The sequence below is a fragment of the Lutjanus erythropterus genome, chromosome 16, assembly GCF_056507025.1.
Source record: "Lutjanus erythropterus isolate fLutEry1 chromosome 16, fLutEry1.hap2, whole genome shotgun sequence".
NCBI lineage: Eukaryota > Metazoa > Chordata > Actinopteri > Lutjaniformes > Lutjanidae > Lutjanus > Lutjanus erythropterus.
In genome coordinates this window covers 3962873-3990061 of record NC_139332.1, presented here as the reverse complement: position 1 = coordinate 3990061, position 27189 = coordinate 3962873, and the positions used below count along the sequence as shown (strand labels likewise).

Genomic DNA, 27189 nt, shown 5'->3' with positions numbered 1-27189 from the left:
GGAGCTGATGGGCTCTGGCATTGTGGGATATCTCCATCAATTCCCTCTGGGGAGATGAGGGAAGAGGAGAGGAGGAGGAGGAGGCCGGGTTTGCTTTCCATAGGCTGGCGGGCCCTCTGGCTCTAACATATACATATATGATAATGAAATGCCACAATTTTCATTCGCGTTGAGGTCGGCGTTTTAAAGGGCAGGAGCAGAGCGGCGTCTCCGTCAGATGATGCAGAGACGAAGAGGAGGAGAGCTCACACTGAGCCCTAGGTGGCAACAAAGACCAGAGGAGCTCTAACACTGCTCTCTCTCTCTCTCTCTCTCTCTCACACACACACACCCCCTATGCAATCAAGCTCATAAATTTGGATTAAATTTACACTGTAAAGGAATCATAATGTACAACACAGCGTCTTCTTTAATAAGCTCTGCCTGCCTTTATCAAGCCTATACAGTCCTCAAAAGAATTAGCAGTTAATTAGTGTGACTGATTTTCTTATCATGTTTTCTGCTTTCACTGGATTTATTTATGAGTGTGTCTTACATTGCATAATGTGTGTGTGTGTGTGTGTGTGTGTGTGTGAGGCTTGGCTCTATACTGTCCTCTCACCTCTGATGGATTCACAGGCCTCACAGTGAGATGGATGCTCAGCTGCTCAGATAACAGCACAGGCAGGCACATTTCTGTGCAGCAAACCATCGAGCCTTATGTTAAGTTAAATTCATGAAGGTTAGAGCAGTTTAAACTAGTTTACAATAATCAAATCCAGTGTTGATTGAAAACTTCCATTGCATGAGTTGAATTACATCCTATTTCATTGAAAATCTGAATTTATGTATCAATTCAAACGCTCATAAAAGATAAAGCCACTTTAAAAAAATGATCCCACAGCTAATACTGGTGCATCTAGAGCTGCAACAATTCATCAATGAATCAATTAGTTGTTGACTATAATATTAATCACCATAATCAATTCATCAGTTTGACTAACTAAAAAAAAAACAATTGAAATTTCTCTGATTTCAGCTTTTTATGCATTCATATTTTCTGAATATCTTTGAGCTGTGGACAAAACAAGCATACAAACATTTGAGGACGTCCTCTTGGACTTTGGGAAATGTGATCAACATTTTCACCATTTTATGGACCAAACAACTAATCAATTTATCAAGAATACAGCTGAGACATTGATCATAAGTGAAAATAATCCTTAATTACATCTGAGGTAACAATAAGACGAGTGTCAATAAAAAGTCAAAGTTCTTGACCATGGAAACAGTTGTGTGACAAAAATAATCTTGAGTCAAGGTCCACTTACAAGCGAGCTCAGGGCTTTCAGCCACATCTCATGGGCATCCTCAGTGTGCTCAGTTACCATGGAGACAACTCCATGTCCAAATAATAAGGTATTTTGTAGGATATCGTTTTGGCAATCCCAGTTTTCAAACATGAGCCACTACAGGAATATGAAATTCCGAAATGTCAAACGATATGGATATTTTCAGCTGATATGATAACCAATAATTACCTGCTGTTCATAGTCCATACTGCTAAGATAATCAATAATCATTTTCTCTGAATTTTAAAAAGATGTTGGTATAACCTGTAGTTTATGCACAACTGTCATATCTGATATTTATTATAGCCAATGTTTATCAGCTATAATTTCATTATTGGAATAATAAATAATAATATAAATTTCCTGTTATTGGTATTGATAATTTATCAATCCAGATATTTATTGTACACCTTTGTAAAAAGTTAAACAAATACCATATTACGATAAGAATAAACATTAAAAATATATAAAGTAAGCAAAAAACTGACAACGTAATAATTTATTGTAACTCAACGACTCAATTTTATTGGACTTAATTTTTTATGTTATTTGAGTCATTTCTTATTTTTTTTAAATTTCATAATTACATTTTTGCCAGTTACACTTTGCATATTTATTAAGATATTACTGAAAAACATGTGTTTTTTTTAAAAAAAAGACACTTTTAGTAATAAGCCAATATGTCATTATGGACGGTATTTTACTTTAAGCCATATAAGACATATTTTATTTATACCCAGTATACACAGTTAGTTATAGTACATAATTTCTTATTGCAATGAATTTTCTTATTGATAACTATTGTCACTAAATGTAATCTATCATTTAATGATAATTTAATGATTTAATTCTGTTTGAATGAATGTTTAAAACTCAATTGCATGCATATCAACTGTATTAATACCTAAGTTATGTGCATAGTACATACATATTTCAAAATGCTCTGTATTGCACATGATCAACTGTACAAAAGCTCATTATGATGAAATTAATGTACTAAAAAAATCACTTTAAGTGTTTTAAAGCCTTCAATCTGTGCACTGCACCCAGATCTCTGCCAACACACTGAGGTCAGTTACTTTTAATATGATCATTAATGAACACTTGTAGAAATAACACACACATTCTTCAGAAAATGCTTCTCTAGTTAATACAATCATGTCTTATTCATTTTTTTATTAATGTGTTATGACCATTTTGGTGTTCTTTACAGAAGTCATTAAAGTCATTATAACTGATTCTATTGTTGCATAGTGTTGTGCTGCATTATTGGCGTGTGTTCTCTTCTCAGCACTTGACAAGAATTCTTGTTGAGGACACTCTCCTCTTTTCTCTCTAAACACATTGAGACATTAATAAAATTTACTAAAGTCGAAACCACATTTGGTAGATAGAAGCACATTCTGGAGTGTGTGTGTGTCTGTGTGTGTGTGTGTGTGTGTGTGTGTGTGTGTGTGTGTGTGTGTGTGTGTGTGTGTGTCTGAGTGGCTTTATGTGTGCGCTGGCATCTTGTTGCCATTCAGGAGATGACACAATTGCAGCGGGTCATAAACAGCGGCTTCATTAGCCTGTTCAGGCAGTGCGTTACGCGCTACATTTAACCACCTCTGCCCCCAGCGCCTCTGCTCCGCAGCACCCACAAACCAGCCACCAGAGAGCACAATTAAATTTCATGACTGCGCATATTTGCAATTCCCATTTCATTTATTACAAAGGGCATTCTTTAATGTCCATTTTTTTTTCTTTTCTGGGAAACGTATTTCCATTTTAGTGAGGCATGACTGATACCGGGGTGAAGTTACCAGGCAACACCTAATTTAATCAGAGGTAAAATTCACGAGCAGCTTTTTCTTTTTATTGCCTCGTCAGATAACTACAGATGCCTCCTGGAAGAGGATATACAGTCAGGAGAAGGAGAGCTGCTTTCTCTCCATTTCCAATTTAAAGCATTTAGAATAAAGCAGAGAATCAGAAACAGGTCTGAAGCACTGTGGGAAAACTGGCTGTGTAGCTCTGCTTTATTTCTGAACAAGGCAGTAAGCACACAATAAGTCACAGAGAAAATGCCAGAAATGTCTTGTAAAATGAAAACAAAGAGGAAGAGTCTTCTGACTCAGTGGTGAATGTGTTTTACATAACATTATGAGTGAAGATGTGTGCTTGTGATGCACAGACAGCAGTTACAACCACGGCTACTGCGAGTAATCTGTGGATCAGACGAGCTGGGTCATAAAAAATAAGACTCTGATTAACAGTAGATGGGTTGAAGGAGGGGAAATAGAGTAGAGCATCTCCCCATTGAGAGAGATGCTGTGTGTGCATCCACACACAAGACACAGCAGCACAGATTCTTTGATTATTTAATTCTCTTTACTCTGTCTTGTCAAGCTTAGAACTACAGCTTTTAGTTTTGCTGCTTAAATATTAAGGGTATTAGGCTGCAACAATCCCAATAAAAGCCTGTGAAATCCTGGTGGGACTCATCAATGCAATATAGAAATCACCTGGAAAACTTGCACTGCTCAAAGGTAATATAGCCTGCAGGGACCGGTACAGGTGTGGGCCTCTAAATCAGAGAAAATCATATGTTGGGGTAGGTGGCAGGTGAATGATTCATGTGTACATATAGATTCAGCCCTCACTAGTTTGTAGGAACTTCTTTCTGTCTAGTAGAAAAGAAAGTCGTTCCAGTAGATTCTGAAGTTGTTTCTAGTAGATTCTACTGCAGAAAGAAAGGAGTTCATACATGAAACTGCTCGCAACAAAGTGAGCGGATTCTCTTGACTAAGTGGGTCATGACTTCTGGAAAGAGACACTGCTGTTGAGTTTTACGGGGTTTCTTTGAACACCACAAGCTGAGTGCCATCTAGTTCCATTTATTTTGGAGGGAAGGCAGACATCTCTATGGCCAGGGGAAAATATTTCTGATTTTGGGGTGAACTATCCCATTAAGTAAATGAAAACAAGCCAGTGTGTGATTCTGTACAGCATTTCTGTCTTTAACAAAGTTCAGGTCAAAAATATATCCAAAGAAGCCCTTCAGTGTTCAACTGTGGAGGGTTGACAAAAAGAAATGTTCCGCTTAAGTTTATTCTGTATATTTATTGGAGGAAAGAGTTGCGTCTCTACCCAGAATGCCGTTAGAATATAGCATGCTTTCTGCCCACGCAGCAGGAGCCGTGGACAAGTGGGAATGTTATCTTAACGAAGGCTGTAGAGCTGCGGCTGAGTGTCGGCTACGCTGTTTATGGCTATGAAATACTGAGGGGGTCCGAAAAGTGGCCTCATGTACGCTCCGCGCTAAGAGGGTTATTAGAATGAGCCAGGTCCAGAGAAATGGACTGCAGGGGCCACTGGGGATCCCGACAGCAATCACACACTCCTGTTTACTCCACAAATTGGCCCCTGAGAGGGGCATGGGCGTCTGTAGCGCCTAGTTAAAGTGATTGAGGTGACTCCTAGCCATTGATTTTCTCTTCGTCTTCGGCGTCCCGCCTGGCCACCCTTGACCATGTCCTGTGCTCCCTGCAGGCTACTTTAGCTAGCCGGCCCTGTTTAGCTGCCACTGCCTGCCTTTAAATCACATTAAACTGTGGTTAAACTTTGGCCACGTCTAAAACACAACCATCATTGATGAGGTTATCATGCCTTAAGCACCTCACGCTTGAGTAAAAGCCTCGACTTTTGGGCTTATTGATTGCGCAGTCCTCACGGCATTAAGATTAAACTTGAATACAGATAAGAGAATGAGAGCAACAAATTCAAATCACACTCAGGGATTTATCTTCATTCCATAAATGCACCAATGATACTGATTAAACCAATCAGGCTGCTAATGAAAAATGCCTCATTGAGAAAATAAAAACAGGCGAAAGGTGAGATTTTTCCACTGAGACAGACACCCACTGGATAAGGAGAGGCTAAAAAATGCATTCGCTGCTCCTCACTCTAAATACCAGAACATCTGATGAGTAATGATGCCTATTTTTCTTTCAATTTACTCGATATAGTAAAGTCAGCCAAGCATGACACTTCATTAAGTTAATTAGGCTAACTTAATTACAGTCTTTCACAGGTCAAGCCATGAAGCTTCTGATTGATGGCGCAGCTTGTAAAGGTAATCTTCCTCTGAATTGGGAATGACACCAGAGCCGCTACAAACCATCAAAAATTACAAACACTTAACATACATTCACCTCATAAACAGCCTGTAGTGAACAAATGCAAACACCATCACTGTAAAACAAAATAAGAGATTTGTTTTAGCTGAAGTTAGCGTCCAGGCTATCTAAAACTTTTAAAGGAATAATTCACCCAAAAATGTAAATTCAGTTATTATCAGGTCACCCTCATGCTGATTGAAGGTCGGGTTTAGTTTTTTAGTCCATAAAACACTGCTGGAGTTTGACAGGAAAAAAGTCTGGTGTAATCCACGTCTCATAATGACCAGATTTTCATTTTCTGTGTGAACTATCCCTTTAGGTTTTAAGTTAACAATTTGAAAGACAAGTTGAGGTGATTTTGCAATGATTCAAAACAAATACACATTTCTTGTCATATAATCTTGACCTTAATCAAGCTGTACTTCAGAAAACATGTCCAAAGAGCTTAAGATATTAAGTTGAACCAACAAATCTTCAGTCACTCTGACGAACATTCAAAAAATATGTAATTTCTTTTACATTTACTCAGTTTGAAGAGTCAGTTTCACACAGAACTTCCAGCTGAACTTCAGCATCGACTCAAAGGCAATATGTGAAAGTGCTCCCAGTGAAAATAACCTCTAAATGGGTTCAGGAATATTAAATAATATGCTCATAATTTCTATCAAAAATCCAAAATGGTGGCATATGTGGACAAAAACACTATACTTGGGGATGATTCTGCATTAGCAGAGTTTTTAAAGCATGATTTTACATGTTCATGTTGAAAAATAATGAATTACATTTTCACAGCTTTGATAGTCAGGCACTGTAGGTCCCTAAAAAAATATTTGCTTTTTTTGTTTTGGCATGTGTTTTTAATAATATTTTCTTGGGCCTTTTTATGGCTTTATTGTTAGGAAAACTGAAGATATGACAGGAAATGGGGAGAGAAAATAGGGGATCAAATGCTGCAAAGGGTCACAGGCCACAGACACTGCAGAAGACTCACAGCCCCAGCACATGGGCCAAACACTCCACCAACCGAGCCACCAGGCCACCATGTTTTCACATGGTCACTGGCCAAATATTCACAACGTTTTCCTGTTTCCTCAGCTTCCATTACAAGTAGGATATTACTATTGTAGGGGAATCACTGGGAAGAGGGTTGTATAAAGACGAGATTAAGATGTTTTCTTTATAATATACTAATAACTTGTTTTTTATTCAAAGATTAGATTTGTTTCCAGCAAAACTCAGGATAATGTTAAATGTATACCCTAAATGGGCGATGTATCTTAGGACTACACTGCAGACTCAGTTCAAAAGCTTAGATAAAAAAACAATACAAAATAGTAATTAATTAATTTTCTGAAATTTTTATGTGTTTGACCATTTAAGACCATATAAGTTGGTAGGGGCTGAATTTAATACTAACCTTTATCATGGTTCACTGTGTTTTTATTAAGTGAAAACAAGCAACCATGACTTATTTTAAAGTGTATTAAAGACGCAGCTGGTTTTTATCATATACATTTTCTTCAAACTATAAAAAGAAGGGTCTCAGGAAAATTTTAACTTTCAAATAATGCATGCTGGGACGTCTGCTAATATGTTGATCTTGTTTCTTTAGAAACTTAATTTAATGAGTTGATTGAAATCTGTTCAGTACATTCATTCAACTCGTTTCAAGTTGAAAGACTTCAAGTCAGAAATTTAAAGTTTAATTAATTTAATAAATCAGCCATTCTTGAGAACTGGGACAAAACAACAAAAAACATAGTTTATTATTATATTATAATATCAACACTCTTATTCCAATTTTTGGTAAAAAATTATGGATTTAAATATATGACATTTATGTAGTTTACAAAATATTTTCTTTTAGTTTCTACACTTGCTCTTTGCCAGAAACCACTATTGTCTAGATGAGAATTCACTACTTCAAACAATTAAAAAAAGAAAACAATACCTACTGATAACATGGGTGTAAATATGCGCTATTATAATCATCTTTGATTTAAAATTGATTTTTTGTGAAAATGTTGGCCCTTGTGTCCCAGATTCCTCCATCAGATTTTTACATAAACATGACTTAATCAGGTATAAGAAGTATTAGCTACACCATAAGGACCCCTGTCTCACTTCCTGGTTTATAAAAGGCAGGAATGCTGCTCAAACACTGGTAAACCTTCTATTTTTAGACAAATTAATTCAATAATATTTCTAGCAAATGTGTAATAATAATAACATGTCAACTCTATAGTCCTTCTAAATCAAAGCTAAATAAGAGTTATGGTTTAAAAATGTATATTTTGATTAACATTAAGGGAATTCTGAGACACTTACACAAACACTGAAATGGCTGCTCTCAAAAAACAGGGTTTAGAAGCTAAAAGTTTGGTCTTTTCAAATACATTTTCCAGCATAGTTAAAGAGTAAAAATCAAAACCACCTCAAATTATGATTTTGTCCCAATTCTCAAGAATGAGTGAAATAAAACAAGTACTTTTAAGTTAAGTCAATGAGAAAAGATTAGTTGATTCCACTGAATTCCTGTCAGATTGTTTTACAGTGTTAAACACGTATACATAAACAGAGCTGAATACTCGAGGTCACAGAAGAACTTCAAATACAAACTGTTAGCTGAGTAGGAGTAGGCCTACGGCGGCGGAGGAAGTGAAGAAAATTAAACTTTTACGCACTGTAATTTCAACAGTTGCAATCCTTTTGATGACAACAAGTCTGAGTGCAGCTAAAGTAGTGCATCCCACACAAGTTCACAGTTGAGTACTTTAAACACTGCCTGAGCAACTTTAAGAGCTTTTGGCATTTCAAACCTTTTATCCAAATCTTCTGGTCTGATTCACCGTGGAGCCCAGCATGCTAGGCAGCGCTGCAAGGGTGTAAATAAAGCCTTAAACAAGCACCCCTCGGCACGGTAACAGGCTTGAATTAAAGGCCATCCGTATATTACGGCAAGACTGTCACTTTATTACTGAAATCAATTCAGCGAGGGCCCGGGGCGACAGCGGGAGGGATGTGGCCTTGGTCAGAGCGAGGTTTATCTAAGCCGAGCAGGCTGAGAGAAACACAGCGTCTATAATGAACTCAAGCCTGTCTAATAAAGCCTTTTATTGCCCCCTTTGCACAACAGAAACATGTCGGCAATGGCACCAACGCTCAGCTCCCGCATTTCCCTGCAACACGGTAAAGCAGCGGCTGCTCTGTAATGACTACAGCTCTACAAACATCTCAACAATACAAGCAAATCACAGGGAGAAATCATCATCAAAAAGCTATTTAGTTATTAATCAGGACCTCACAGACAGACAATAAGAGACACGCAGGTGGTAACAAAAGCACTTGTGTCTCAGCGTTTGTTGTCCTTGGCAGGAACTACTACAGGGAAATTAACTTTGTTGTACATTTGTGTTGAGTTTGGTCGCACAGCCAAAACACAAATCACCTGAGTTTAACTTCCAGTCCAGAGTTGGGATGTAACTAAGTACAAATACTTCATTACTGTACTTAAGTAGAGTTTTCAGGTATCTGTACTTTACTTGAGTATTTATTTTTCTGAGATTTTTTTTACTCTCACTCTCTACATCTGAACACACATATCTGTGCTTTCTACTCCTCACATTTTCTTAACAGGCTCGTACTTTATTGTTTTAATGCAGTTATGGGGAATTATTGATCATTTTTACTTTGTGTTGCTCTACCAACAGTAATTTAAACCTAAATGGACAATGACATGGAAACGAAGATTCACTGGTGTATCCATCAGTCCATACTACACCTGACAGACGTAACAAGATGATAACGACGTAACAGGACAAAAAGCAGGTAACAATGTTTTTCAAAACAGATGTAACAAGAAGAAAAAATGCAACGATACGAAAAAGATGAAACAAGAAAGAAAGAAATTGCATTAAAAATGAGAGAGAAAAGAGAAAGAGAAAAAGAGAAAAAGATGTAACACAAAACAAAAAGACAGGCAAAAAGACAGGACAAGATGAAAAAGATGAAAAACTGTAAAAAAAAAAGTAACAAAAATGGTGTAAAAATGCAAAATAAAATATGTAAAAGATGTAAAACAACAGAACAAGATGAAAAATATGTCGCTATAGGAAAAATGATGTAACAAGACAAAAAATTACATGAATAATACAACAAAAAGAAAAAGATGCAAGAAGACAAAAAGATGTAACAAGATGAAAAACTACATAAAAGACATATCGAAAAGAAAAAGATATATCAAGAAGAAAAAGACATAACAAGACAAAAAAACACCAAAAATACAGAACAGAACAAAATACAGAGAGGGAGACTCCACCACAGAGAAAAGCTGAGGTTCAGTTAACTCAATTAAGGAGTTGATTAAGTACTACAACAGAGCAATTTCTAACAACGTGTCTGGGACACATGGTTCTAGACCTCTGAGTCTGATTTGTCTAGTGATTCAAACAGACGTAGTGCTCAGTGACAGCTGTCTCTGGAGGAAACAATCAGAGCTCCATATAGTCAGATTTAAAATGGGGATGTCATCTTCCAACATATAGCTAGCTTCTGAACCATATCCATCAATATCAGCGACAGAAAAAATGCCATAAAAATGGTGACAAGCTTGGGTGATATGGATGCAGCTGCACAGGTCAAGATATATTAGATCAGTGGCGTCAAAGTTTTGTGACTTTTTTCCAACTGACTCTTAATAAAGTTGACGGGCCAAATATAAATCAAACATTTGGTCTCCTCCTCTCTCCAGGTGCTACCATGGTTCAAGCCTGCTAGAACTTCCTGGTCTGAAAACCTGAACCATCCAAAAAAATGTTTTCACACTAGAAATGAACCAACTTCATCCAGATCGAGACAACCTGTTTTGGTCAGAACAAAATTCTGCTGTTTGGTCCTGATGGTGCTGTGAGGGAGGATTCACACCTGTATTTTTGACTCAAATCAATGAGAAGTCCAAAAGTCCAGACCAGTAGAGGTAGGTGTAGGTGTAGGGCCCTAAATGAACTGCTCCTACCTGTAGATATCAGTTGGGCTGGCATCTGGTAATCATTAAATCATAATCTAAATTAATCCAAAAATGAAAGAGGCATATAAATGACCACATGGTGACACTATCTGCACCAGAAAACAGTTATCCTAGCCTAAATAAAGGAATATTTAGTTTTTTAGAAAGGGGAACTAAAGCATCCTGTTTTTCAGAATAGCAACATCAGGGCACATTCTACTTTAGTTACTCTTAAATGCTCTTAAGTGCTTTCTTCTTTCACACTGAACTTGAATGTCACTATTGTCATCAGTCCAAATGTAACAAACTAAAGAAGGAAACAATCGATCCCACTTCACTATAGGCCAGATTATTGGACAGGACTTGTCTCAAGCTCTTTGTTATTCTTCACATAACTACTTCTGTCACTTTCAATGTGTGTGACTGAGTGCAACACTATAAATACTTTAGAGGAGAGTCTGTCCGAAGGCTGTGCCCACATATATCCTCACAGTGCCACTACTATGGCTGGAGACTCTTAACTTTGTTGCATCATTTTTGCATTGAGTAATTTACTTTGATTTATCGGGTGTTTAATTTGCTGGATTAAGAAAGATTTCTGTCTTTTTGTCAATTGAGAATTTCTCTACTGATTTGATACATATTGATTTTGTGGTCTAAAATGCCAAGCTCTGGACTCAAGTCACATGACTTGGACTTGAGTCAGACTCAAGCAACCAATTTGATGACTTTGGACTTGACAAAATAAAAAACTTACAACTTGACTTGGACTTTAACACCACTGACTTTTGACTTTACTTGGACTTGAGCCTTTCGACTTGAAAATACTTGATACCTTCCAAGCCCAAAGATGAAAAAGTCTGCTATTTATTTCCCTTCATTTCCTGAATCAACCTATATTAATCCTTTTCATTCTCATCATCATAATTCAACAGATCCACTTTGTTTGAACCAGTCCAACAGCATCCAAACAAGCTGCAAGAGAGAACCATGAAAAACTAATGTTACATTTCTGAGCTCCAGTTGGAAAGAATGACACCAAAGATCATTCTGTTTGCATACGAAAACCAAAAGGCAACCAGCGAGAAACATGTAGGACTAAAAGTACAGATGAAGACACAAGAACTTCCAAAATTTGAAGTTGCACAAGAAGAGTTGATGTGTTTAAAATGGCATCACATTTGGTGGAGAGTGCACTATGACTTGTTTAGGCCTTGAAACTCAAAATTTATGACTTGGAACTTGATCTGTCTTGACTTGGGAATTCAATGCAAAGACATGAGACTGACTTGTGACTTGCAAAACACGACTGAATGGTTCCATCTCCCACCATCATCCAAAACTACTGAGCCGTTATCTGGATTTATTGCATCTTGTCTCTCTTCATAACGGCAGACTTATTGTCCCGCCTTTAGTTGGGGCCATCTGGAGCAGATATTAATACTTTTGTCTTCAGACGTGGACAGACAACAGACAGACTTATGACTGAGACCTTGATGCTTGAAACTCAAGTACAAGTACTCTCCTGATCGTGTTTTACTTCTGGAATCTTGTGCAACACACTAACAAGCTGCCTTTCAAACAAGACATTTAACCAAACCTGCGGTCAGCAGCATCACATACAGTAAGATATTCCGTGCTGCTTCCTGCGTACCTCTCCCTTCAGATGTCATACATCTTCCTCTCAGATAAGAGCTGTGGCTGCGGGGAGCTTTGACAAATCACTTCCTGTACCATTCTTTGTAGCAGACTGTCAGGCACAGGAGTTGACCGCGAGCTATCTCTGCCAGCAGCTGAATCTCATTCGCAACGATCAGGTAATATTCTGCACTTAATGCTGGCATTTAAGAAACATTCTCCCCCCACAGGCAAAAACGGTGCATGGCTTGGCATTTAAAAGCAGATAATAAAACTTTCCTTAAATACAGCTCTCATCTCAGAGTGCTTTTTAGATGCCCTTAGTGGAGTCAATTATCTCCCCACACTTGCTATTACTGAGACACTCTGAGCACCTTGCGCCTTAAAAGGTCTGTACACCATGCTTTCTCAAAAATGTCACATTCTTAACTGCCTCTCAAAATGTAGACCCTGCAATATTAGAAATGGCGTACACGTGTTGGCTTCTTTCATCCATTTGTTGCTTAAACATGCCTCTCAAATGTGCTGGATGAACTCAAATCGAATGGTAAAAATGCTTAGGAATCGGAAACCATGCAGCCCTTATGTATATCTATGAGCTATTTTCCACAGCAGAACATAAACAGATCGGTATAACCAATGCTATGAGCAGGCGCACAGTTATTGAACACCAGTGATCTTTGCTTGCTGAAGGAATGGAGGGAAAAACGTTCACACTAATTTGTCACATCAAGCCAGCAAACGTTATTCTCCTGTCACCAGTGAAATGTCGACCCGCTCCGGGGCAGAGGGAGCCAGAGCCCAGAGGTTCTCCCATTTGATGTTAACAAGTAGGAGGGAGGGGGAGGAGGAGGAGGAGGAGGACAGGAGCAACTTCATAGGGACGAGATACTCCAGAGGGAATGAGATACCAAAGTCTGAGAGATGGCAGAACGAGGGAGGTGTCACACAGAGCTGAGGGGGAAAAGTCACAGTCCAGCTTAATCCTCACTATTTGTCTTCACTGGTAAAGGTCTACTGAATTTAACTCTAATATGTGGATCAATATACACTCATGAAGCAATGATTAAAGGGTGAAATACAGTATAGAACAAGTTTCGTTTGACATGAAGATTTGAATTCCACAGTGATAATTGCATTTGACTGATACTGTCCACAGACTCCACTGACAGGATTGGTTGATTGTTGAAACCAGCAGTGGGGAGGTGGGGTTTGACATGAGTTAAGTCATGTGCCTCAAGCCCCCCACCGCTCAACAGTTCTTCAAACCAATCACAGGCATCTTGGGCAGTGCTAAGCCCCGGCTGCCACGACGGTGCTGCTGCAAAATAGTGTTGAGGGGGAACTTGTTTTGGTGGAACACTTGCACATCAGGAGACGAGCTCTGACACTAAACAAGACAGTGACTACATCACTGCAAAAGAAAAGATAACAGCTGTTAGCTTGTTTATGTTCATACCATTAGCATCCCAGGTGCTAATGTGCAGTTTTCATTATGTCGATTTCAACTAGGAGGTTCTTGTTTCCTGGGGACTTTGAAAACATAGACAGCAGATGCTGCGATGCAGCTTGAAGCAACCAATGGCAGGACTTATACCTTCAGTGTGCATCCAGTGAGTCAGATGCAGGTAGAGGGCTATGCACTTGGGATTAATATTTTCCCTGGAAATTTGACATTTCCAAGCCCAGGAACAGAAGCATACTTTAAGCTCAAACTTAAGCTGCAGTCAATATGAACTGGTCATATTTCAAGCAACACTAAATACAACAAGGAGAAATTTGGGTTTCCAACCTGCCTGCTTTAGTGTATTATTTTGTGGTATTTTGAGGAAAAGAATATCATTTATGTTAATCAACATTAGACCAAACAAAACTACAAAAAAACTAGCAACTGTTTTTACTGATAATAAGACCCTCAGAAAACAATGGTTCACCAGAGGGTCTCTTGCCTCTCTTCTGATTGGCTGTCCAGCTGGTCCAACTGGTTGCAGTGCTGCCAGTGGCAGGTCAGGATCATCTACCTCAGTTAGGAACCTTGTATCCTTTATCGATGATATGAAGCACGGTGCAGGTGAGGATTATGTTGCACATTGTACTTTTAGTAGAAAAAATGTGAAATTCTTGTTTTGGTTCTGACCCATTTTTACACAACAGCTTGAAGTTTTTTGTTTTGGTGTTTTAAAATATAGTTTTTCTTTGTTAAATGTTTGATATAGAACGGATATAGAATGGATACTGTTTTGGCTTCATCTTTGTTATTTTAATATGCAAGAAATAAATAAAAATGAATAAATACATCCCATGAGCTCTTCAGGTCTCTACATATACCTTGAATCTATGCTGAATCTACCCTTCCAGTGGGATCAGGATCATTTTGATTTTTAGCATCAGAACAATCCTCATCTGTACCTCTGAGGTTTAAAATACCTAGAAACAACATTTGATCTGGATTCAGGGTGGGATTGGGTTACTAAATGCATATCCCACTTTTGTGGGATCAGGATTACATCTCTTGGTTTTGAAATAACCAAATCTGAGATTTGATCCTGTCTGGATCATTGTGATCTAGATTTAAAGTTTTGAAATACTGGCCCCAGGTGGCTAGCTTGATTCTCACCACAGTGACTTGCACATGTGTGACTTACTCTCACCTCTGGTTCAAACACGTTTTCCCTGAAAAACAGCCTCTTGTGGTTATGCAACCAATATGTGCAAATCTTAGTGGTCACATTGGAAACATGACAAAATTCTCAAGTGCATCATCAAGTATTAATGTTCTGTTTAAAAATGCAAACATACATATAAGCATTAGCATGTTCTGGCCAGGGCTGATTAAACATGACTGGACCTAATGGTCCTCTGGGGGACTCTACTGTCTCTTCAAACTGCCAGTAAGCACATTGACAAACTAATCCCAGTGTCCTCCTCCTCCTCCTTCAACTACTGCTACTGAAAGCTGTTTTTTGCCTCTGGTCCAGCTGCCTTCAGTCTAACATCCTGCATAAGAATGGTAGAGTTCTCACACATTAAAAATCTATAGACAACACTCGCTTTTTATAACAAGAGCTGTCTTTTATCGTGGTGTATCTTTTGTGAATGTGGCACGATTAGAGCCACTGTGTGAAGAATCTGCAATTATTGCATCTTTCCGATTAATTTTGACAAAGTTCACTGGAGAAAAATGAGACAAGGCCTGGTTGAAGGTAGTGTAGTCTATGATTTGCTTTTTGGGTTGGATCAGTGTGTGGGAGGAAACAGTCTGCTAGTCCTTTTTGATAATACCACTGGGGAAAACAAAGTAAAATACAAGCAAGAGCTTTAAACTCACCATATATCAAACTAAATTACCATTTTGTTTCACTTCATTGTCACACAGTCTCTTGAACAGTGTTGGGCACGTTACTTTAAAAAAGTAATTAGTTATAGTTACTCACTACTTCTTCCAAAAAGTAACTGAGTTAGTAACTGAATTACTCTATAGTAAAAGTAACTAGTTACCAGGGAAAGTAACTATTTCCGTTACTTTAAAAAGAAGTTGTTGTATGTCAAAGAATTTGAAATTTTCTGAGCAGTATTCGAGTCAGTTGAATAGAGAAGAACAGACAGGTAGTTGTGTTATAGAACCTTGTAATATTTATTGCACCTCACCAGCAACAGATTTATCCTACACTTGAAGTGCAACAAAAATAAACAGTAAACAATATAATAAAATAACAATCAGCAGTAAACAATATAAAGTGAGTTTAATAAATTAAATCTAACTCTCACAACCTGAGACAACTGGTCAAGTTGGAAGCAGCATTCTTGCTGGCTGACAGTGGGGGATGGGAACGAGGCTAGCATTCAGGTGTAGCAAACACAGAAACGTGACAAACAGCCGGGAGAGCAGGGACAAACAGCCTGGAGTCTTAAGAAGTACGTGTGCTATTCTCGAACCTGAACGCACCCCAAGTCTTGGATGACAAATAAACAGAGCAGAGTAGACTCGCTACGGCTGGTACTTTCTTCAATTTATTCAGAGTAAGTAACGCACCGCTTTTGACCGTCAGTAACGGTAACGGCGTTGTAACGGCGGAAAAAATAATTAGTTAGATTACCCCGTTAGTGAAAAAATAACGCCATTACGTAACGGCGTTATTTATAACGGCGTTATTCCCAACACTGCTCTTGAAGATTTTAAAATTACAACTGATGAGTCATTTATGTAACTAAAGTACAATGAAATCTGGATAACCACAACACAGACTGACTTGACTGTTGTTGTTGTTCTGATCAGAGAGATCGGAGTGAACACGATGCTGCCATGTCAGGGTTTTATTAAGAACTGTCATGGTTTGGAGTTTTAGTTTAGTTGTTTCCCATTTTATTTTGAAGTTCTTGCCTTTCCTCTTTTTTCTGTTGCTTCACTGAATCCTGTCTTTGTATTTTTCTGACCTTTTTTGATGATTAGTTTCGCCTGTCCCTGATGAGTCCCCCTGTGTATTTAGTCTGTGTTTTCCTCCTGTCTTTGTAAGTTTGTCTTCATCCTTTGCATCAAGTTTTTCCCTCAGTGTTTCTGCATTCATCCTTTGTTTTTCTGGTGTGACGTAAGACGAAAAGATTTAAACTTAGATTAGGCAGGGACATGTCTAAACCAGAGACGTGTCCACAAGGCAAACAAATATACATATGTATATATATATATATATATATATATATATATATATATATATATATATATATATATATATATATATATATATATATACACACACATATATATATAATAAAGTGACTGTGACCATAATTTACCAACTGAATGAAGTGAATTCTAAGACTTAAGATAGAAATCCATCAAGATGCATATAAATTCAGGGCTTGAGGTTCATTAGAAGTCAGAGTGGAATCTCAGTGGACTGGAACTCACCCTAAATCCCTTTATGGATAGAAGAAGACAGATGTTCACATCTGATACTGAAACATGCTGCCTGGACTGAGGCTCATCAAAGAGCACAGATCAGAGCGTTTAATCAGTTAAGGATAGCACCAAATGCTTAGGTTTTGTGTCTATATACACCACTGAATGTGAAAACATGCAAAAGTTGCATTGTAAAATAAAGCTGATTCTTATTGATTTTTATATGGGGACCACTTAACATTAAAAGAGAGCTTTAACCTTTAGTTTTCTTGATAATTAAATGTTTTATAGCTGTGATTTAGCATTTTCATTGTGGCTTTTATAATCCACTACCTCTGCGGCAGCATCAATCAGCCCCCATTTCCCACATAGATGGAGCCCAGCAGGACTCTACTAGTTTCTAGAGAAACAGAAATGGGGATACATTTATCCATTAGGTTGAGAGGCGGTCAAATGTTAACCTTTACTGCAGAGTAATTCAATGAAAACAAGCAAACAACTAAACAAAAAGAAAAAAAAATAAATGATTATGCAGGTACGTCAGTTTGCAGGGAAACTCAGAGCAGAGTAAACAAACATATGTTTACATGCAGGGTTTTTAAATGTGTTGTGTTCATTTACATCCTCATAAAACATTCACAAAGTCAACTTGTGGAATATTTTAAACCTGCACTGTTTACATCTACCGTCCTCTTTTTCTGGCCCTTTGCTATGATTTTCTGGCGCATCACCAACGCAACTGTGAATGACTGGAAAGACACGAAACCATCTGTAGGGACACGTATCCCATCACCCATACGCTAGTGTGTTTATGTGTGCATGTGCTAGTTAAGCACAGGAAACAAACGAAACAATTGCCTGCTCATGAAGATGTGGCACCGTGGCACCACCAGCCGTCCACAAGGCCCCTCTACTGCGGTCGTGAAACCACTTTTATTTCACGCTGTTTTCTAACCAATTTACACACACATTTTGGCCTCACAGTGGAACATTTTGATATTTGAGTTGTGATTGAATGTGCCCTTCCCTTAAATGCACAATATGTCATTTCTGCCCCCAGGGGTCTTTCAAATCAAAATTATAACAAAAGGTTAATGACCGTGGGATCATGGGAGTTGAATGAAACACACCGTTAACTCTGAGATAAGTGCACAACTCAACAAATATATAAAATAGATCTAGTCATTTTAGATTTTACTGCAGAAATGTTACGTGTCATATCTTTAAATTGTGTCTTTTAAATGTGCTCAATATCTAGTGACTAATGTACAGTATTAAATTATTTCATCTGTCTGTCCTTTTTTAATATTCAAAAAATGTCGAATGTCTAGTCACAATCTTTCTCATATTACAGCTAAACAGTGCACTAAAACATTTCTCAAAACATTTAAGGTGAAAACAGGCCTTGCACTAACTGTCTTGATTCATGTTTGATCTACACTGCCTACTTTGATGGTCTGATCTGAGTTTCATGAGTCTGAGGCCTTGGACTGGATGACCTGCTTACTGGATGCATTTGGATGGACCTTGAGTCAGTGGCAGATCTAGGAGTTGAAGAGATCTGAGGCTAAGCCCAGATACTGCGACCAAATTTTATTTTGCTTTCACGTGCAGCAAAATAACTTTTTTTTTTTTGCTTCAGATGTTTTCTGACTTAAGAGATACATGGTTCTCACAGGACAGTTATGCCAGAGACATCTGATCATCTTATAGACCATGATGTATTGCTGTAGATTAAACCAGCCAATGGTGGCCTCTAAAGTAGCAAAAATGAGCTGAACCTTAAACATCTACAGCAGTAAACAGCAGGAACATTAATGCAATAATATTAAACCAAAAACATCAGTCATACTAACACTGACAGAGAACAATTTACTGCAACATGAATACTTTTATTTTAAGTATATATATATATATATATATATATATATATATATATATATATATGTACATATTATTATATTAGTGTGTGTCCACCACACCACTGGGAACCACTGGGTTAAGTCAAGCCTATGTTAGACTTGAGTTTGATCGCTGTCTTTTAGCCGATTTAAATGTGGAAACTTGGGTAGATCATCAGGATTTCATATGACTCGGCTTGTGACTTGCTTGGCTCTCAACACAGTAACTTGGGACCTGCTTCAGACATGAAGGTTAGGACTTAAGACTTGCACATTTGTGACTTATCCCTCTCCCTGCCATCCAGAGAGATACTGCACCAATCAAACAACAGTACTGACACTGTTGCTAACATAGGAGTCACAATCACTGCATCTAAATTGAAATTTCATCTATTTGGTAATTACAGTTTTGACTAAATGTGTGCACAAGTCAAAACAAACACCAATCATATACATTTTGATACCTTAGCAAAATACTCTCCTGATCAGAGATGTCCCTACTGCAGCTCTCGGTGTTGCTTTCATGCTCACACACACACCGTACACACTCACCTTGGAGGAAGATGTGTCACACTCCTGGCAGATCCAGCCATATCCCGTCTGCTTGGGGGATTTCTTCAGCGGGGGGTCCAGACACCCGAAGTGATAGCAGAGCCGGCACTCGTCACACCTGAGGCACAGACAGGGAGGCGTGATCGCATGTTACCCCTCACATAAATAAAGCCGCAGTCTTCCTGCGACGATGAGGCCGGCTCAGGAGCCGTGATGGATGGCGACGGGGCAGCTCGTTGTCAGTCATGAGACTTTGTTAATGCATTCCAAAGTCCCTCTAATCGCTCCGCTCCCTTGACCTTACACAGCCATTGACTGTCCAATGGTTCATATCAGCGGCCAGATAAATACAGGCCTTGTTAGTGTCAGATAAATGCCTGTCAGGGCTCCTGGAGCTGGACTGACTCTGTGTCCTCAGGTGAGGTGACAAGAGTCAGACAACACAGAGGACACACACTGACAAACTTGGAAGAAAACATGCCAAGAGAAGAGAACTACCATGCTGATACCCAGACACTGCTTTGATTGAGAACGTCCCTTTATTTGCTGAACTTTAAAGCACTGACAGACAGGTGTAGGTGCCATTAATCTCTTTAATTGGCAAAAATAATTGCTGATACTCACATTATAAAGAAAAATGTTGCACACACTGACAACAAAATCAGCAAACATCCAGCAAACATTATCCTAAAACTCAGAGTTTAAAGGAGATATGAGTGTGAGTGTGAGTAACCAATCACAGGCTGGAGCAACCCTGCAAGCAGCCAATCAAACAAGTGGGATAATTAACAGTACAGCTATCATCAAACTTTCTCTACATTCATAGCAGAACCAATTAGAGCTGCAGCTAACAATTATTTTCATTAATTGTTCAATTATTTTCTCGATCAATCAGTTAATAGTTGTTTGTTATTTAAATGTCAGAAAAATGGCGATCAGGATGGCGTCCTCAAATGTCTTGTTTTGTCAGCAACCAAAGATATTTGGTTTACTGTAAAAGAAGACTGAAAAAAATAAAAAATATTCACAGTTAAGAGGCTGGAATCAGAGAATTGTGTCTATTTTCTTAAAAAAAGATTCAAAGCAATTAATCAACATTAAAATAGTTAGTGATTAAGTTGTTGCAGCTCCAGAATCAGAATCAGCAGCTTAAGAATCCTTCCTCTTCTGTCCCACACTATCTGTAGTAAAATCATTTTTATCATTCTAAGGTTTATGATCCAAAAAGTATAAATTAAAGGAATAACATCATAATGTAATAATAATTCTGCGACAAGGGGTCACTCCATATTAAAATGATAATAAAACATATAGCTTGATGACTATGAAGTAGTCTGGGTTGTTGTCTTCATTGTTAACCAGCATTGCAGATGTAAATCTATCTGATGTGATGTAGGCAGAAATCATGTTCACGTAACGTTACATTTAGTCATGTTTACTTCCTTCTCCTTCACTCTGAACATATCCCGTGTTTTCACAGAAGTTATAACAACAGCAGCTAGTACAAAATGCACCCTTAACTTCAATGAATTAATGTGGAAATGTTATCAATTTTAGCTTTAAGCAGAGCTAGAATCAGGATGTAGTTAGCCTAACTTTACATAAAGACTGATTATTGTGTATCAATATTGTATTTTGTACTATGCAGTGTGCACCTACTGTTTTTTATTATCCATGTGCTGTATTCTGTATTAACCTTTGAATTCTATTTATTGTGTCTGCAACAGATGGAAATTAGCATCTTGCTAAATGTGATGCAAACATGTTTTCATTTCATGTAAATGATCAGTGCTGTCCTTCTATATATTAAATAAATTAAACTAAACACATAAGGAAAAAAAAGCTCAGATTTTGCTCTCTGTACAGGCGGCAGCAAACTTGCCAAACATTAACTGTTTTACAGAATGAGCTTATTATAGATTTTGTTTGCAGCACTTTGGTTGTTTTCACATAATGCTAGAATCTTGAAGGAACAGTTTATTTACCTTCTATATTTTAACCTTATTTTGCTGCTATAGTTGCACTTGAAAGTGTTCCATGTTTCATTTGGTATTAATATACCAGTCTTTATGTTAGGCTATTTATTTTTGTTCACTGCAACAATTCAAACAATGTACTGTGCTGTTAATGTTATATGCTTGGTTTTGATTTTTTTAATATTTTACCTTTACTTTTTAGGCCTATATTTTATTTTGTTTGCAACTATAGTTAGAAAGCATTTTCAGTTCACCTGTTTATATTGTGTGCATGCTAAACTGAAAATTTGCCCAGAGCCTTTAAATAAAAGGATAAACATAATCAAATATGAATAACTACCATTGATTTGTTGAGTACATAATTTACAATGTAATAAAAGGCAGGCCTTTTAAGGTGGTTATTTCATATAAACTATTTATTTTGTTACTTGGATCTAAAATGTAATAGAAAATGCCTAACATGGGATATGAGATTATGGTTATATTGTACAGTCCTGTCTGAGAGGAACATAAATGTCTGTCATCCAGCAGTTGTTGAAGTGGTGGACTGACAGACAGAACCATTCATCAACACATTTCAAAAATTGTTTATTGTTCAGTTCTGAAGTTTTATTACACTAAAATGTGGAGTTAGGCTTCAGAGAGGATAAATTATTTACCGTTTTACCGAGTTATAAAATAAATGCACTCATGTGAAGTGCTATTTATTCTTTCTTTGTACTGCATGTCCACTCTTAAGTCCCATCCTGGCTTGATTTATGTTTGGAGAGGTGATGTTAACATTAGTTGCTCTGGTCAGTGCAGTCCTCAGACTTCAGACCCCTCACGCTGTCCTCCTTCCCGCAGTAATGGAGACGAATAGAGAGGGTTCAGGTTGACCTCCCTGGCTGTTAAACTGTTATCAGATTTTCATTGGAGAATGTGAATCTCCTTCATTGATTCGGACATAATTGGCTCTAATTGTGGAGTGTGCGTGTGTGTGTGTGTGTGTGTGTGTGTGTGTGTGTGTGTGTGTGTGTGTGTGTGTGTGTTTACCAGGCAGGGGCTTGTTGAAGGGCAGTCAGCCTCATAAATGATTAAAAGAAAAGTCGTCTCTCTTTGTGCTACAGTCACAGGTCAGTCTATCCTGGTTCAGATACACTCGTCCTGTTCGTGTATTTTATTGCATGTCCAACATCAGCTCTTGATTTGATGTGATATTTTATTTAAATTGCATCATGTCCAATGATTTCTGTCCAACTTATAACACATTACTCAGTACAGCCACCTTGTAATAAACGCAGATGCCTCGTCTCAGTCGATAAAATGAACAGGATGTATTGAGATATCATCGCTGCTCCTCCACACTGATTCTGTTTCATTTTGTTGGGATTGTTCGGCCTTTTCATGCTGTGGTTTCAGGATGAATATCATGAAATCACATTACACACTCAGTCCAAGAAGCTGCCTGAGCATGATTTGTGGCAGCCAGTGTTTGGATATCAATTACTAGTCCTCAACAGTGAAGCCAAGCTTTGTGTTGGACGTGTGAGCTGAAAGGCATTAGGCAGGTTGATGCTATCAGATCTGATGGCTCTACAGACAAAAGCAATACAGTGGATGACAACTCTGGCTCGGGCTTTGACTGAGGCAAAATGTGAAAAGAGGCTGACGTTCCACAGAGAACACTGATAACTCCTCCAGCCTGAACATGGAGGAGTGACAAGCTTGTATATGGCCATATCTGTGAGCGAAACAACAGTACATTTTTCTTATTTAAATGTTCTCATGATCCTCCATGAACATGGCTGGACTGGAACTGAACAGGGAACACAGAGCCAAGGTGGTTTTCTTGCTGGCTTTGGCTCCTGGTACTGAGTCAGACACTAGGATGACTAGCTGCACGGCTAACTGAGCTAACTAGCTGATGGCAGCTGTAGTTAGCAGCAGTTGGACTACTGTCAAAGTGGCCTTATAACATTCTTATGACAAGTCCAAACAGTACAAACTATTCATTCAACTATAATGGTCTTATGACAGCCGATGTCAAAACCAAAACCACATACAACAAAATAAAAACATTAAGTGCCTCCATACTGCTCGTCTGGTGTAATCCAAGTCTCCTAAAGCCCCGACATGCCAAGTTGACTAAAAAAATGGTATTTACACCATGTTTTTAGCCTGAATCTTCACTGTAGATCCTTAGCTTGGAGCCACGTTCATGTGCACACTGTCTGAACTGTGTGTGTGTGTGTGTGTGTGTGTGTGTGTGTGTGTGTGTGTTGTTTAGGAGACTTGGATTACACCAGATGAGCAGTATGGAGGCATTTTATGTTGTACCCCCCCCCCCCTTTTAACGTTTGAAATCTGCTTACCATTCACTTCCACTGTTTTGGAGATTCTGCAACACTGTTTTCCTGTGAGTATATAATGACTACATTTTCATTTTTGGGTGAATTATCCCTTTAATCAGAATATGCTCCATTCAGAATAAGGCCTGATTCAGAATATCTAACAGGAATATGCTGTTTACACGGCCTGTATCAATGTCAGAATATTGCCGTAATCTGATTTTTAGTGGAAAACTAGTACGCATGTAAACGCAGCCAATGTGACCGTGATCCCAGATGTCAGCAATTAACTTTGTGACTTGTTATCCTGAGGAATGTTTGCCAAGCACAAACAAGGAAAATTAAGACTTGAGTCGTAATAAAGCAGAATGATCCTATCAGCAGTCAGCTGAAGTGGAGACTCAACCTCCAGTTAGTGTGTGAAAGGGCCAAACTCTAACACGGGTAAGCATGTTGTGATGGAAGGCAGCCCTCTGGCAGTAGACTAAGAAAAGCTGTGAAACAGGTCTAATAATACACCTGTAGTGTTTACACATTAAGCGTGGTAGATTTACTCAAATCAGAGTAGAAATTTAATTGGCATAGATAATTGGCATCTTATGAGTTGTAGGGGCATAAGCTAACAGCTGCTGCACATTAGCACAAATATGCCGAGGCAGGTGGATCTCTCTCTCTCACTCGCACACACACACACACCCACACACACAGCAGAGACTCTTGGACGGGCTGAGCAGGCATATCTGCCTAGGAAACGATGGGAATTTAAAGTGCCCTCTGGCCACCTAGTGAATAGAAGACAAATGACCAAAGTGTGTGTGCTCCACTAATGAGCACACTCCTTTTGTTGCACACAAACCGCCAATTGATTTCACATGAATCTCCAACTAAGGCGAAGAGGAAGGAGCAAACTCTTCAGTTTCGCTGCTGGAGACTCTTGAAGACCTTCCAAAATCACAGGAGGGCTCTTTTTATTTAGCAAGACTGTGACGACTGCACACATGCTGCCCTAATTACTTTACCTTAATGAACCCTTTGTAATGTTTGTTGTGTATCGTGGGGAAGATCTTTGAATAAAAGCAGCGCTCACTGATGCAGGCGCATGGTTTTCTCTCTCTGTGTGTGTGTGTGTGTGTGTGTGTGTGTGTGTGTGTGTGAGATAATGCGGTTTTTAATCTTAATTTATCCATGACAGCTGGGATAAACTCCATTGTCTTTTTCAGCAAAGTTGAGCTTCAAATTTGGACGGTTCTTCACATTCACACCAGGAGCTGACCAACACAAGTCCACAAAAACAACAGTCCACTGCTGTAAAGGCCCGTCTATGACAGAAATAGATTGTATTCAATCACATGAACTGCTCATGAGTTCTAAGTAAATGCAAACAGCTTTCAGAAGAAGTCAACTTTGGTAAACTTAGGTGCAATACTTTGCTTTGACCAACAGCAAAACATCTTGACAGCGCTTCCTTTTGAAGGGAAGCAATCCAAGGAGCTTTCATCATATTAGCTGTGTCATCCTAGCTAATACCACAAAACAGGAGTTGATGGTGACAATGTGGTTATCACTAGGTTTGTTCTGATACTGATACCAGTATTGGAAAATGCTTCCGATACTGCCTGGGCATTATAGGCAAATCTGTGCAAGTTTTGCTGATTTCTCTTCTCAACTTGCTACTATTTGCTGCTTTTGACCATTTACCAGTATCTCATGCCCATGGTGACAAGGTTGGTTCAGGGTTAAGGTGACTGCTGCCTCTGCAAAAGTTGCATAGGTTTGCTTCATAGGATGCATGTTCCGATACAGTGTGATTTATTAGCCTCGAAATAGACCAGATTGCTGTTTTTTTCCTCGTCACTGTTACATAGTGTTTGCTCATGGTGTGAAAGAAAATGGTCTAGTCCTGCTCTGAAAAGTGGCCTGAGATAACTTCTGTTATGATTTCAGGCTATACAAATAAAACTGACTTGAATTAAATACATCTCTCTCACTCACTAGTTGGTACGTAGATGGCTATGATGCTACAGATGAGCTTGCCAGCCACAGTAGCTTGCCAACTAGCTGTGCAAGTAGTCACTCAGTCACCAGTTTCAACTATTAGGTGAGGATGTGCAAATTACATTTTCTGTGCTACAATCTGGTTAGTTTTTACAATCTTTTAGCTCTGTTTTTGGTCTCCACCTCCAACTCCTGAGAACAATATCTGGCCTTTTAGCTGCTTAATGCTCCACCATGTTCACCTGCTAGTTGTTAACATCAGTCTGCATGTCTGTCTATAATTTTATTCTGAACAGGTAGTGTACAGTAGGTGTTCATAGGATTTGCTGACATGAACTGCTGAAAGACAGCTAAACAGCTGAAACTCAATATAAAGCTGCATGGAGTTGTGCACAAGGTCACCACACTACAACAAGCTACACAATACCATTTGTGGTAATGTCAAGCTGACAGCAGAAAGTAGTATAAACATGTCTATACATGTCCCTGGTGTCCACACCTGTCAATGCAATCATCATACTTGTCAGCCTTGAGGGGTCAAAAATAGAAAGGATTTTGATGCAAAAACATTACATTTTGTTGCTTTTATGAAAATAACAAAATACTAAGAACACTGCAACAACATTGATTTCACTTTTAATTCTCTGGACAGAATACAGAATAATTTGTTACTCTGTCCTGAACTTGCACAAATATCTGGCATCAGCATTCATCAGTTTTCTTTCATGCATTTATTTTTTGCCCTGCCCCTGAAATAAAATTGACAATAGATTTTGCAAAATGCATGCAACTTTCCTTTAAAACTTTGCTTAAGAGTCTGATTTGGTGTAGCTGCACTGCTGTCAGGGTGGACACAGAAGACTTCTGGAGTCGTGTAGGGCTTATAGATGCTGCACTGTGTCAGAAACAGGTTGTGATAATGGAAAGGTATACAAATTTGTGAGAAATCAAGAAAACACGGAAAAATTGTGGTCCTTGGAGGAAATAGGGAGAGTGACCAGTGACCAGTGACCAACTCCCAGGAGAAAAATGGGAGGGCTGGTGAGTACGCTGATGGATTGGGCTTTTCACATTGCACTTGATCTCATGTTAAGGGAGCTATTAGCCTTAGGCTGAGAAAGCTTTCACACTCGCACAGCCCTGGAACATTCCAAAGAGGGCTAACCCCAACTTCAGCCTTGGCTTGCTGGCCCTGCCCCAGAGCAGAGTTTGTGGAGTCATCCCCTGAAAATCGACTAAACACAGGGCTACAAAGTGCCAGTGTGAAACCAGGCTAAAAGAGCAGAGCAGGCGCGAAATATTCTAAAATGTTCACATTGGTTGGTGTACCAACAGACATGTAACCAAGAGCTAATAGCAGTACAGTGTGAATCATATAGCCCTGTGTTTAACTTAACCCTG

The 27189-nt window shown here is 38.6% G+C and overlaps 1 protein-coding gene across 1 annotated transcript in view; it reads right to left on the bottom strand.

Annotated features, from left to right (window-relative positions):
• Positions 1–27189, bottom strand: part of phf14 (PHD finger protein 14) — a 126220-nt gene that overhangs the window by 15482 nt on the left and 83549 nt on the right. The window contains exon 17 of the mRNA XM_084738502.1: positions 19488–19605. Within this exon, the coding sequence (XP_084594628.1) occupies positions 19488–19605 (118 nt within the window). The remainder of the gene's footprint in view (positions 1–19487; positions 19606–27189) is intronic.